This window comes from Geotrypetes seraphini, chromosome 4 (genome assembly GCF_902459505.1).
Source record: "Geotrypetes seraphini chromosome 4, aGeoSer1.1, whole genome shotgun sequence".
Lineage (NCBI taxonomy): Eukaryota > Metazoa > Chordata > Amphibia > Gymnophiona > Dermophiidae > Geotrypetes > Geotrypetes seraphini.
In genome coordinates this window covers 176,714,310-176,729,691 of record NC_047087.1, presented here as the reverse complement: position 1 = coordinate 176,729,691, position 15,382 = coordinate 176,714,310, and the positions used below count along the sequence as shown (strand labels likewise).

Below are 15,382 nucleotides of genomic sequence, written 5' to 3'. Positions count from 1 at the left end.
AAAAGAGGCATTCCTTTCCCATTCCAAGTGGTTGAATAAAGTAGCATGGTATCTTACTGGTACATCCTTCTTGAAGCTAACACCGGTTGGTCTGGTGATTGTAATGGTTTTTGCCACAGTAGTGGTTGTTGAAGTGGTGACAATAGTGCTGACTTGACCTGCAAGAGGAGCTTTGGCTGGAACTTGAGCCTGAGCCTGGGCCTGGGCAAGTGCAATGCTTCCAGGGGTTGTAATTGAACCCTGCATCTTCACAGGAGGATCTCGAGACTGCTGCCCATACTCAATGTACTGGAGAAGAAAAGCAACAAGACATTAACTTCATAATCCTTGCACAGACAAAAACAGCACTCCACATGCCTCACCAGTCTGACTTTTCTGGATCCTACCAGTCATGAACACAAGTTGAATTTACACAAACTGTTCACTGTCTAAAGTACTTTCATTCTCAAAAGAAAATAAAATTTCAGTTGCAATACAAAACAGTCACAGCTTCACTTTGCTACCACTGAACTCCATGTCATGAGAAAACCAGTCCTTGTTTATGGATGCAAAATGATTAAAACTCAATTTATTTTCTTGATAAAGTCTATGACAATATGTGCAACAAGTCCATGCATACAATAAGACCAGATTCATCTACTTCTCTTGAAAAACACAGATGACAACCTTACTTAGACTTAGGGCTAGATGCACTAAAGATACAGATTTGATTGCTGTTGGCCGATTCTCAAGGAGGGGGGGCTTCCGGTGGCAAGAGGGAGTGGGCTTCCCTCCTACCATTTCTTTTTTTTTTGGAAGGGGGTTAGGGAGGCAGTGGTTCTAGGGTGCCTGGCACAGGGGGGGGTATGGTGCAGGGGTGTTCTGCATGGCAGGAGGGATTGGGCATCCCTCTTGTCAATTGTTTTCAGTTCGAGGGGGCCCCCCATCATTGGCGGGGGACGACGACTTTTTTTCATGGGACAGATATTTTACATGTGTAACACATGCAAAATATCTCCTGTTTTTGACTATTGTAATGCCTTGCATTTGGGATGCAAGTGTGTTCTCAAGGCTTTGCAACGTGCTCAAAATGTTTGACGCATTATTGCATGTTTCAAGGTCTCAGCATATTACTCCAATTTTGAGAGGCCTGCATTGGATGCCCATTAGTGTGCGTATTGAATTCAAGGTTCTCTCTATCTAATTTTTTAAAGTACTGAAAGATGGTCCCATAGCTGTGTGTTCCCTATTACACTTCTATCAGCCAACATGGAACCTATGCTCTATGGATAAGCTGTTTGGATGTGCCTCCATTGGGCGAAGTGAAGTTATCTGTCCATCGTAATACTATGTTATAAGTACAGGGCCCTATCTGTTGGAATAAGTTAACCTTGGGTTTAAGGCAGGCTTCCAATGTGTTCCAGTTTAGGAAGGGGTTAAAAACTGTATTGCTTGCACACATTTTTGCAACATGAATCGGTGTATGCTGGCATAAAATGTTAGTATTTGTGAAAGAGCTGATTTTTGAGTTTTTTTTAGTACGATTTAATAAATTATAGTTTTGCTGGTATTTGTTTTAATGATTTTGTGGTTTATTTTAATAAGAGAAGATTGTTGATAGTCTTACAGTGTTATTTTTTACCATTTTTATTATGTTTATTTAAGATTTGATATATCACTCCTGCATTTTACTGACCTAAGTGGTTTACAATGTATCAAACTAAAATGAAATTAGGTATTTGAGAAAAACTATCCCCATCTGTCCCGAAGACTCACAATTTAGCTAAAGTACCTGACTAAAATAAAAATATGTAATACATTTCTAAGATCAAAAATCAAAAAAATAGAAAATAGAAATAATGAAATATAAAAAAATAAAATAAAACAACTTTAAGAGATAGAAAAGTCTCTGAGGCGGCTTGATAGTAAGTTCAGTCTGCAGAACCAGGTCAACTGGCTGCCACCAAAGAAGGACGAAGAACCACGCCAATGAAGACCACCATGACACCAGTCACCGGACAGGCAAGGCCAGGTGCCGCCGACAGCAGACCTCTGAAGTAAAGTTCAGTTTCCCTTCGATGTGTCCAACAACGCAGCTGCAGGAGTGCAAGTCTGCCGAAGAGAGGGGGAGAGAGACAGGCCACAGGAGATCCTCCAAAGCTGACATCAATCCACCACTGCTGACCATGTCGGGGCCGTGTTGCATCATGCCAATGGCTTCCCCCTTCTGCTGCTGGACAAGAGCCTGGACAGGGAAAGCTGTGTTGAACCAGCTGGTAGAATCCCCAGGAAGAGCAGCAGTTAAGAGAGATGAAAGAAAACACAGTTCTCTCAGAACCTGGTGTGCTTTTTCTCAAGTGACTTGGCACCAGTGGACAGCCTTAGAATGTTATGTTGTTTTTGTTGATGTTATGGGTATGTTTTTCTTACAATTTTATTATGTGTTGGATATGTGGGCTATAATTTTTTTTAATTAAATAAATCATCTGATTAAGCATCCTGTGCCAGTCTATCACACATCCCCCCCTCCTCCTGACAAGCATATCAGCATTTTCTCCTGACCCTCAAGCTAGCATTTCACTCCTCCATAGGACTGATCCAAAATCAAACCTGTTTTCTGCCCTGTTTCTTCTGCCACTGCTGCTTTCTGTGAAGTGCAGCTGCAGCACTAAAGTGGAGAGATGGCATAGGACCATCCATAATGCCGCACTACTACACACTGCTGATACCAATTCCACCCCTCTCTGAAGTCATTTCCTGTTTTTGAAGGGGTAGTACCAGCAGTGTGTGTAGCAGTACTACATTTTGGAAGAGCCAGCTGTGGAAAATTACCAGAAAATTGGCAGCTTTCAAGAAATCTAATCTAGAAACAGTGATAAAATATCTTGTGTGCTCTCAATGGAACTCTTCTCTCCTGCCTCCCCGTCTCAGCATTTCAAATCATCAAAAGGGTAAGACATCTGCCCTAACAGACTCCAAGGGGTCCTTACTCACTTTTAGCAAAATCAGAATACAGTATATTTCAATAAAATGTTTCAAACCTTATTTTATCTTCATCATAGTTTCTTTGGCCTCTTATTAAGCTGCTGTAGAGGTTTCCACTGAGGCCCGAAGCATCAAATGCTCTGACTCTCGTAGGAATTCTGTGAGCATCTGAGCATTTAGCACTCCGAGCCACAGTAGAAACATCTACTGCGGTTTAGTAAAACAGGGGAGGGGGGATTTTTACTTTTTCCCTTATGTATTCTGATTTTTTTTTTTTTTTTTGCTACACTTCCTTTCCTCTCCGATTCTCTTCTTTTCTTAGCTTTTTTAGCTTTTTTTTTTTTTTTTTTAATTTCTTGCTCTTCACCCCAGGTCCCACTTCTTTTCTGTCACAATTTATTAACATTTATTCTGTTCATCTTTATGCACTTTTCCTTTTTCTGCCTTCTCTCCTGCTTTCACATTTATACTTAAATCCTGCCTGAGCTTTCAAACAGGCAAAAAGTAATGGAACATTTTCACACATGGAGACGTGGTTCACGGCGAACCATGATTGGGATGTAGTTGTACCTGGCTATAATCTATTCAGGAGGGATAGAGTAGATAAAAAGGGTGGAGGAATGACATTATATCAGTGTATCTCAAACTGTGTGCCAAGGCACACTAGTGTGCCTCCTGAGATTTCAGGAGTGCCAAGGTTCACTGGGGAAGAGGAGAGGTGCCGGCATCAGCTGACTGCTTACAGGACATGCCTCTCGTGGCGAGAGGCACGTCCTGTACGCAATCAGTGGGCTCTAGCACTTATCCTTCTCTCTGGCCTTCTTCCCTTCTGGCACCCCCCACTGGCATCTCAGTGCCCACCTGGAGGGCCTTCACACACACAAGGACATAGACATGATGATGTTATGCATGTGCATGATGTCATCATGGCGATATCTGCTCACTTCCATGTGCCTCGAGCCGTGGCCACTACCTTTAGTGTGTCACGGCTTGAGAAAGTTTGCAGGACACTGCGCTTTACGATAAGGATAATATTAAAAAGTGACAGAATTGCAAGATATAAGGGGTAAAGATGAAGCACTGTGGGTTAACCTGAAAAGAAGTAATGGAAAATGTATTTACATTGGTACAATATATAGGCCTCCATCACAGTCAGAAGAAATAGACAAGGATTTAATTAAAGACGTTTACAAGATAGCTAGGAAAGGGGACGTACTGCCAATAGGTGATTTTAATATGCTTAATGATGATTGGGAGCTTGTTTAGAAGCAGAGATCTCTTGGATTCATTACAGTCTAAGCAATCTAAACATTGCCCACTACAGCTACAGATGACATCACCATCATCCTCCCTGTTACATATCTGACACACAAAGAATAGACTCAGTCCTATTGATCATAGAAGTCTGGATGGTCCATTTCAAATTAAAACTAAATAGTGATAAAACAAAATTCTTCATAGCCATATCCACCAACTTTACAGAGTATTCCCATATGCCTGAGGGGATCCAAATTTCCAATAATCCCTACATTCAAAATCCTGGGCATTCACACAGGCAAACAACTTTCAGTGTCAACCCAAGTGGATCATGTCATGCATAAAGGCTTCAACACACTATGAAAACTCAGATCATAAGAAAATACTTTGATCTGGCATCATTCCAACTTCTAGTCCAAGCACTAGTCCTAAGCATTCTTGACTACAGTAACATTATATACTTAGCAGGCTTATGCAAACACTTTCGAAGACTGACGACATCCAAGCACCGCAGTCAGACTAATCTTCAATCTAAAAAAATTTGATCATGTAACCTTATTCCATCAGAAACTGCACTGGCTGACAATAGAGTTACGAGTGCTTTTGACTCCTAACTCACAATCTGGGTTCAGAACCAACCTCAGCACGGAGACACTACTAGGAACCCTCCTAGACACAGCTTTACAGTACCTAAGCAAAGGCAGAAGGGTGTTGATAATTCAATTTGATTTCTCTGCAGCATTTGACTGGTAGACCACACCATACTACTACTACTACAAATACTAAAAGCCATAGGGATCTCAGGCACACATGGTTGCAAGGATTCCTTAAATCAAGATCATACAGAAATCTTAAATCAGACTCCTGGTCTAACACAGATGACATCACCATGCTCCTCCCCTTCAACCCACCAGCCCTCACCTCAATAGAAAAACTGAAAAAACACTAGAAGCAGTGGAAAAATGGATGATAGATCACAAATTAAAGCTGAACTCAGATAAAACAAAATTTGTATTACTAGAAAAGGACAAAACCCCATCCATAACAGAATTAGAAATAAACGCTACCAAATACCCCAAATACCAAGTCCGCCCTAAAACTCCTCGGAGTGATGATAGATAGATGCTGCACCATGCAAGTTTAAATCAACAAGACCATCCAAAAAGCCTTTATAGTCATGCGCAACCTGCGAAAAATAAGAAAATTCTTCGACAAAGATCAATATAGGCTCATAGTTTAATCCCTAGTCCTGGGACTCTTGGACTACTGCAACATCCTCTACCTGCCGTGCCCCACAAACATGATAAAACAATTAGACAGTACAAAACACAGCCCTCAGACTGATCTACTCACTAAGCAAATATGACCACATTACCACCACCTAGACTCGCACTGGCTACCTATACAAGCGCGAATACTATTCAAATTCTACTGTCTATTATTCAAAGTAATGAACGGTACTGCCCCCACAAATCTAATCAATTGCCTAAATCAGAACAAATCAACCAGACAAAGGAGAACTCAGACCCCATTTACCCACCCCCCAATCAAAGGTACACAGCGCAAGATGTATGACAACCTACTAGCAACACAAGCAGCAAAACTTGATCACGACCGACTACAAATCATTTCGAAAAGAAATCAAAACCCTGTTTTACAAAAAATGTATCAAGAAATCCAAACATCTCCATGACTATCCCCACTCTTGTAAATTTCCCAGCAAAGTCTCAACCATGTAAACAGCACCCTAATTTGTAATTTTCCTGGAAATGTCCAGTTATCTTCTTCTGTAATCCGCCCAGAACTGCAAGGTATTGGCGGAATAGAAGTCACTAATGTAATGTAACTCCTCTCACCTTGGGTTCTGCATCCCCCAACCCTATTATCGTCATGTCTTTCTGCCCAAATTAGATTGTAAGCTCTTTGGCTGCCTCTTCTATAAAGCACTACATGGCTTACTACCCAATTATCTTATCTATCAAGTCATCTTTGCTAAGTCGGGTTCACCTACTCGTTAACGATCATTTTTCAACTTCCCCTCAATCAAAGGATGCACTCAAAAAATATTCATCAACAGACTCAAAGACCCAGAATTGAACCAACTGGTCAAAGCATCAACCACCTACATGTACTTCAGAAAGCTACTAAAAACAAACCTACTGTATTTTTTGCTCCATAAGATGCACCTGACCATAAGATGCATCCTAAATTTAGAGTAAAACAAGAAAAAAACTCATTCTGAAGCAAATTCTCCCTTCCAGGCTCTGTACCCTGTCCCCCTTCTGGTAGTCTAGTGGTAGGCAGGGACAGTGCACAAGGCAGGCAGGCCTAGTAGCCTAGTGACAGGCAGGGGCCCCCACCCCAAGGCAAGCAAGCAGGCAGGCAAGGCCCCCCAAAGTGCATAATCTTTCTTCTCTTCTTCACTATCCATTTCCTCCACTTTCATTAAGTATCACATCTCTATATCTTTATTGCTCCTGCCTCCTTCAGCATTTCTTTGCTGTCTCTTTCCCTCCCCTGATTACTCTGGTTATGCTGGATTGTCATTTCCTTCCTCCTGTACTCCTCATCCCCACCCCAAGACAGACAGACAGGCAGGCAAGACAAGGCACCACCCCCCGAGACAAGCAGGCACACACACACCCACGGTACCCCCTCCAACCTCTCCCCGTACCTTTAGTTCCTCCGGCGCAGCTTGACGGGCCCGTTCCTCCATGTCCCGCCTGAACGCAAAGGGAGTCAGAGGAGCGGTAGTAGAGGCAACTGAGGCCCGGATGTGCCGCCCAGCACTGCCATGGTGGGGAAAGGAGGGAGGAGAGCAAGGCCGGAAGCAGCCGCTCACTCTCTTCAGGGCTGCACCGCCATGCCGGGACTCCCATTGCATTCTGGATCCGATGGCTGCTGCTCGCACCCAGCTCGCGGTGAGTGTGTGGGAAGCAGAATTCGCTGTCTCCAGCTGCCTCTCCAGGGGCAGAGTGGCGCATAAGGCTGCCTGGTCGGCTGACGCCTCATCTCTTCTGTAGCAGCAGAGCGGCAAACAAGGCTGCCTGCCTGTTCCCATGCCACTTCCCGTGAGAACGTAAGCAGCATGGGACTAGGCAGTCAGCCTTATGCACCACTCTGCAGCTACAGAAAGGAAGAGGAGGCAGCTGCGTCAGCCGACCAGGCAGGCAGCCTTGCGCGCCACTCTGCCGTTGGAGAGGCAGTCGAATCCAGCGAGGGAGGGCACCAAAATTAAAATAAGGTAACCAGAGGGTGGTTTGGATATTCGCTCCATAGGATGCAACCTTTTTCCCACCCACTTTTTTGGGTGGAAAAAGTGCATCATATGGAGCGAAAAATACGGTATTCTTCAAATTCTGCAGCCTTTCTTAAAGAGACTTTAAAAATGCAACTCCACTTACCAACTAAACCTACTCTATCCCCTCCCTCACTTCAGATTTTAACCTTTGTAATTATGCTAACTGCCATTCCTACTTATGTTGTAGCCCTTTAACTTCGGTCAACTTTACCTCTTCTGTAAACCTCTTATGTTGTAGTTCGCTGACTTCGGTCAGTTTTACCTCTTTTGTAAACCGCGTAGAACTGAAAGGCTTATACGATATATAAACAAAAATTATGTTATCTGCTAGGCTCCCAGCAGCCCGAGGCCACTGATAAGCTAGGGTCTAGTGGGCTATTCTCAAATGGAGCTGTGCAATAAGTGTTCCTGGCCAGATATTTCCAACATTGCAGCTGCTTCTCAAACAGCTGACAAAGTTCTTCAGCCTGCACCAGGGGAGAGAGTCTGCAAGAGATATGTACTGCATACCAGAGACTTCAACTCTATGTTCATGTAAAGCTAGTAGGATTGACTGAATGCAGGAAATTAGCATAGAGGCCTGAAAATATTTCTCCCAAAGGAATACAAAGCAGAGGCTTAAATCCTAGAATGTTTGGCCTATTTGAGAGCAGATTCTACCAAATGGTGAGGAACACGAGTCCTCTTGATTCCGAAAGCCTTCTACATACAGTATTGTATATCCACCTTCTTAGGTGCAAACTGCACTGGGAGAGGAGTTTCTCAGTCTCTCATCAGTATGTCCTTAAGCATAATGTGCAATGGTACTGCGACTCCTTCCTTTTGAAGAGACTCAATCTGAGATTTCCAATATCTCAGCTCTAGTCTTCTCCAACTTAAATGGCATGGTCACAGACATCTCCCTGACAAAAATGGTGAAGGAGAGAGACTGTGATGACTTCCTTCTCATTTGAGGTGGTGATGGATCAAAGGTATTCCATATGACTCCAAGAAGTTATGTGAATCCTCATTTGTGTCCAATGAGTAGTTCCCAGTCAGACTCTTCTTCTTCCGAATGCATAGAAAGAACTTACCACGTGTCTTGGCCCAGTAGGACAGCACCAACGCCCTGAAAGACACCAAGATAAAGCCCTACCATTGAACTTTGGGTAAGCTTCCTCCCCCAAAATCAAAGGAGGTGCTATATGCATCAGGGCTCGACATACAGGCTCCTAGTATTTTCAGGGAGAAGCGAGGGTTGAGCTTCAACTAGCACAAATGCTTTCAATGACTGAGTGGATTGCAGCTCTTCCCTGGGAACAGTTCTGTACCAATCATTGGAGCCAGGCATCAGTAAAGGCTACTGACAGCTTGATAAAGCACTGGTGCCAAATTGGAAGCAGGAACCTGGCTACCTAGTGACTTATGCATTGGCACTTCCATTATAGAGGGGGAACAATTCTCTCAATGGCGGTGCTTCTCAGGTATTGGAGTCAAGACTCTGGTCCAAATTTTGACTTAACACCGCAAATAAAGAAAACTTAATGAAAAAAAAAAAAAGACCCAATGGGAAAGCACAAATGGGCACACAAAAAATCCTGGAGGAAAGAGAACACCCAAATGTGTCCTCTCAGCTCCACAGAATGTCTGAGGGACCTCTGCTCTTCAGTCAGGCAGGAAGGCACATGGTTGATACGGTGCTACTAGAAATGTCTACATTTTAATAGCTAACTAGATCCATGCTGAGCTCTATCATATGATATCACTCATTTGTGCGAATTGAAGGCTTGCTTGTTCTCATAAAATGGAGTTATCCACTATTGCATAGACTTTAAAAAAAAAAAAAAAAAAAAGTTGAACACAATGGGAAGCATCACTCACAAATGAACATAAGAAGTGCCATCCCCAGAACAGACCCTAGGTCCATCAAGTCCGGCGATCCGTACACACGGAGGCTCCGCCAGGTGTACCCTGGCATAGTTTTAGTTCCCATATCATTCTGAGGTTCTCATAAGGAGAAGTGCATCTAGATTACCCTTACCCATGTCACTTTATGCCTCTCATAAAGAGATGTACATCTAACTTATCCTTAAATCCTAGAACGGTGGATTCCGCAATTACCTCTTCAGGGAAAGCATTCCAGGTGTCCACCACTCGTTGAGTGAAGCACTTCCTAATATTTGTTCTGAACTTGTCCCCCCTTAGCTTCAGTCCATGTCCTCTTGTCCGTGTCACATTGAACATTGTAAATAATGTTTTTTCCTGCTCTATTTTGTCGATTCCTTTCAGTATTTTGAAAGTCTCAATCATATCCCCTCACAGTCTCCTCTTCTCAAGGGAGAACAATCCCAGTCTCTTAAGTCGTTCCTTGTATTCCAAGTTCTCCATGCCCTTTATTAGCTTTGTTGCTCGTCTCTGCACCCTCTCGAGCATTTTTATATCCTTCTTTAGGTATGGAGACCAATGTTGCACGCAGTATTCCAAGTGTGGTCTGACCATCACCCTATAAAGCGGCATTATTACTTTCTCCGATCTACTCGTGATTCCCTTCTTTATCATGCCTAGTATTTTATTTGCGTTCTTCGCTGCCGCCGTGCATTGCGCCAATAGCTTCAGAGTCCTATCGATTAATACACTCAGGTCTTTTTCCTGTTCGGTTTTTCCCCAGAGTTGCACCTGACATACTATACTTGTGTTCCTTATTTTTTCTGCCTAAGTGCATCACTTTGCATTTTTCCACATTAAACTTCATCTGCCAATTATCTGCCCAATTCTCCAATCGGCTCAAGTCACTCTGGAGTTCCTCACTGTCCTTCTGCGATTTGATGACCCGGCATAGTTTTGTGTCATCTGTAAACTTGATGATCTCACTGGATGTTCCATCCTCTAGGTCGTTGATGAAAATATTAAATAAGATGGGCCCAAGTACCGAGCCCTGGGGCACACCGCTAGTCACATTCTCCCAGTCTGAGAACTTCCCATTTATGCCCACTCTCTGCCTTCTGTTCTCCAGCCATTTGCCTATCCATCTTAGTATATCACCTTCTATTCCATGGCCTTGCAGTTTCCTGAGGAGTCTTGCATGTGGAACCTTGTCGAACGCTTTCTGAAAATCCAAGTATATAATATCCACCGGTTCTCCATTATCAATTTGTATGTTCACTGTCTGAAAAAACTGAAGAAGATTCGTCAAACATGACTTCCCTTTCCTGAATCCATGTTGGCTGGCTTTCATCAGGTCGTGTGTGTCTAAGTGCCGGGTTATGCTATCCTTGATCAACGCCTCAACCATCTTCCCAGGGACCGACGTGAGACTCACAGGTCTATAGTTGCCCAGCACTCCTCTTGATCCTTTTTTAAATATTGGCATAACGTTCGCTATCTTCCAGTCGTCCGGTATCTGTCCTGTTTTGATTGACAGGTTGGCAAGTTTTTGCAATAGTTCACCGATTTCCACTTTTAGTTCTTTCAAGACTCTCAGATGAATTCCGTCCAGTCCAGGAGATTTGTCACTTTTGAGTTTGCAATCTGGCAGTAAATCTGGTCCAAGTCCACTTCTACTGTGGAAAGGCTGTCCTCTGTTACTCCTTTGAACACTTTCACTGCTTCTGGAATTGTTGCAGTGTCTTCCTCTGTAAAGACAGATGCAAAGAAGGAATTTAGTCTGTCTGCGATTTGTTTGTCATCCTTGATGTACCCTTTCCTTCCCTGGTCGTCCAGCGGTCCCACTGCCTCTTTTGCGGGTTTTCTCCCTTTCACGTACCTGAAAAAGGGCTTGAAGTTTTTGGCCTTCTGCGCTATTTTCTCCTCATAGTCCTTTTTGGCATCCCTCACCGCCCTGTGACACTTCTTCTGATCATCCTTGTGTTTGTTCCAAGTTTCGGTTGATTTCATGCGTTTCCATGCTTTAGAGGAGTCCTTCTTTTCTTTTATGGCTTCCTTCACCTCTTTAGTAAGCCATGCCGGCTCTCTTTTGCCTTTGGTTTTCTTTGCTTCGGACATCCGTGGAATGTAGAGGCTTTGTGCTTCTGTGATAGTATTTTTCAGAAGGGACCATGCCTATTCTACCGTTTTGATTATGCCCATTTTTTTCTTGATCCATTGTTTCAACATGGCTCTCATGCTATCATATCTTCCCCTTTTAAAGTTTAAAGTTGTGGTTGAGGTTTTAGTGCCTTTCCCCTTCCCGACATCGAGTTTGAAGTTGATCATGTTGTGATCGCTCGTCCCCAGCGGGACAGTGACTTCTACTTCCTTTGCCGGCCCCGTAATGCCATTTAGGACCAAGTCCAAGGTGACGTTTCCTCTCGTTGACTCTCCTATCATCTGTTCCAGGAAGCAGACCCCTAGCACTTCCAGGAACTTTGCCTCCTTGCCACAGTTGGAGGTTCCCAGGTCCCAGTCTATAACCGGAAAATTGAAATCCCCCAAGATTATGACATTACCTATCTTACATCCGTGTTTAATTTCCTCTATCATTTCCAAGTCTGTTTCCTCCCCCTGTCCTGGCGGTCGGTAGTAAAGGCCAATCTTTGTGTCTGCACCGTTGTGTCTGGGAATCTTTATCCAGAGGGATTCCAGCTTCTCTTCCCCTTCTGTCATAGTCTCTCTTACAGATTCTATTCCTTCACGAACATATAGGGCAATACCTCCACCTTTCTGCCCCACTCTATCTCTTCTGTACAGTTTGTATCCCTGTAGTACTGTATCCCATTTGTTTTCGTCATTCCACCAGGTTTCTGTTATGCCAATGATTTCCAGTTCGTCATTTTTTGCTATTGCTTCTAATTCTCCCATTTTGTTTCTCAAACTTCTAGCGTTAGAATCCAGAAATAGCTCTGCTTAGGAAAAAGCAGAAAGTCTTGGGAGTGATATCTGATCTTAAAGTTAGACAAACAGGAAAATAAAAACATAGTAACATTGTAGATGACGGCAGATAAAGACCCGAATGGTCCATCCAGTCTGCCCAACCTGATTCAATTTAAATGTTTTAATTTTTTCTTCTTAGCTATTTCTGGGCAAGAATCCAAAGCTCTACCCGGCACTGTGCTTGGGTTCCTACTGCCGAAATCTCCGTTTAAACCTACTCCAGCCCATCTACACCCTCCCAGCCATTGAAGCCCTCCCCAGCCCATCCTCCACCAAATGGCCATATACAGACACAGACCGTGCAAGCCTGCCCAGTACTGGCCTTAAGTAGTCATAGTGCCTCTATATTAAAAAAATTAAGTCAGAGTCCTCATTTAGGGTACTGTATACAATTACAGAGACCACACTATCATAAACATTATAAAACAAGATGGAGTTGATCCAGAGGTCCAACTCAGTGGTCCACAAAGCATATGGAGAGACTTAAAGATCAGTATGTATACTTTGGAAGGCACGAAGGAGAAGACAGATGTTAAGAGATAAATTATGCCTCTGTGGCATAAATGCAGAGGAAGTAGGCCTCTTAATTGAAAAGAAACTCTGGAATGAGGGAGCATAAGCTAAAGATGTAAAGAGTCTCGGGAATAATTGAAAGAAATACTTCTTGACAGAAAGGGTGGTGATGAAATTTATCTGAATTCAAGAAAACATTGGATCACAAAATAGGAAGGGATAGTAAAGATAGATAAAAAGCATAGGCTGATGAGTTAGATGGTGCGTGATTAGTCTGGAAAACAAGTGACTGCAGAGGCTAGGTTTGATCTGTATTCCAAAGAGAAGAGATAAGGTCTGATGGAGTCTAAGGGAAGTACGAAGAAGAGATAATGAGAGGAGAGTAAGATGGGGAGAACTAGTGAAGGGGTAAAAGATGATGGGAAGAGAAGTGGAAAACAGAGTGTGTGATGCTTAGAATTACAAAAAGAGAAAGCCAGAGAGCAGAAAGATAAGGACTGAAAGAGCACTGCATTCAACGGGAATAGACCAGGATATGAGGAGGAAATGTGCGAGGTAAAGGTGTACAGGACACTGGTAGGATTGGTGCAGGAGGCAGAGGGGTCGATATTGAGCTAGAAAATTTATAATCAGTGAAACCTGGGGAAAGGATTATAGCCAAGGGGAGGTCCAGGAGAGAGCTGGGGGTGTTGAATCAGACGGGATTGGATATTAAGCCTGGGAGAGAGTAGTGAGTTAGGCCTTAAGTACAGGAAACAGGGCACAAAATGAAATTATGCATAGAGTAAGAAATTTTCTGTACTGATTTATAAATTGCTTAATGATTTTATTTGTTCACATAACACAATCATGTCTGTATAACTTTAAAATATTCTGGACATTATTTCTAAAAGTTTATTTAATTTATTCTTTACACACAGAATTCCTCCATGAGTAAACAGCTGAGTGCAAGAGTATCAAATACCACTCATGACAAAAATGGCCCCTCCATCTCTCAATTATGATCAATGCAACAGTAGCAGCATTGGGAGAAACCTGAATTACTACTGCCCAACTCATCTTAGGAAGGACTTTAGCCTCCCTTCCAGACTTCCAACTTTTAAAGACAGACAAAACTCACAAGCAGCACAATATTATTCTCTCTTTTTAGGTTAAGAATTCATTTTGAAATGAACACACTCACCTCCTGTAGATGATGGGGGAACTGTATAAAGTGACTAATAGAAGCCAAATGCTGACAGTACTGTGGATAGTCTTTCAATCTATCAGCAACAAAAATATTCAGCAGTGAGGGAAAGAATGCAAAAGAATGAATTTAGATCAAGAATGCAATACGATGGCCACCTTACACCTAATACCCTGATTTCTAAAGCTGTTTACTTTGTTTCACTTATATATACAGCCAGCTTACTATTAAAGTGCACATACTATTAAAAATGCACATTATTAAATGCTATCCCATCTCAAGCATATAATTTATAATACCCAACCCATAAATATAACCTATAAGCCCATATTAAACAAAGGTCAATTATCTACTCTCCTTATAAGAGCACAAATGTCATATGGTTTACTTTAAGCTCTCAAATAAAATCTAAAATCATGTGATGAAGTTAAAATGAAAGATTAGGTTCTTACCTCTGCTAGCCTTCTTTCTTGTAAATCCATGCTCTATTCCTGGACAAGTGGGTTATACATCCCCAGTCACAAAGCAGCTTGCAGGATGCCTCATTTACATAATTTTTTAAGTCCTTCCTTTCTTACCCCAGGACTGATTTCAGGTATTCAGGCCTAGATTCTTTAAAAAACGTGTTAAAAACGACAGGCTGCTATTGCAGCCTATCTGATAGCAAATTTAAAAAAGCGAATTAGTCTCCCAAAAAACTCATATAAATGAAGTTGGCAGAGAGTAGAGAAGACTCGCTAAATTTGCAAGTGCCCATCACTAGTGATGGGCACATGCACAGAAAAAACGCAAAAGCACACCGGGAGAGATGTACAATCTCTCCTGCTGACAAGCGCAACTGCCCCCTCCCCAGCAGCAGGAGAGATACCCACTTTCTCTCGCTGCCAAGCGACCCCACCGCCCTCCCACCCAGCAGCGGGAGAGATGCCCATTCTCTCCCGCTGCATCACAACACCCTCCCACCGCCTCCAACCCCTCTCCCCCATACCTTTAATTAGATGGCTGACCGGAGGAATACCTACTCCCTCTGACCAACTGGCCCATCTCTACCCAAATGGGCCTTCCCCATTGAGATGCACCAGGAAGGGGCCTGGGGCTCTGATTAGCCCAAGCTGTTTAAGGCTCCTCCCATAGGAGGGGCCTTAGGCATCCAGGCCAATCAGAGCCTTAGGCCCTTCCCGATGCTGCTCTTGGAGAATGGCTTGGCAATTTTAAAGAATCCACTGAGTGCTCATTTTAATACTGAAGAACCTATTTGCATGTCAGTGTCGAAGACTGCTAGAAACCAAGCTACAAACAGATACAAACCGTTT

General features: G+C 43.0%; 1 protein-coding gene across 13 annotated transcripts in view; it reads right to left on the bottom strand.

Annotated features, from left to right (window-relative positions):
- The window catches only part of CNOT1 (CCR4-NOT transcription complex subunit 1), a 1,050,915-nt gene that overhangs the window by 511,888 nt on the left and 523,645 nt on the right, over positions 1–15,382 (bottom strand). For all 13 annotated transcript variants that reach the window (XM_033940598.1, XM_033940586.1, XM_033940591.1 and 10 more), the window contains 2 exons: positions 14,067–14,145; positions 58–288 (listed from right to left, as the gene is read on the bottom strand). In XM_033940598.1, coding sequence (XP_033796489.1) covers positions 58–288; positions 14,067–14,145 — 310 coding nt within the window. The remainder of the gene's footprint in view (positions 1–57; positions 289–14,066; positions 14,146–15,382) is intronic.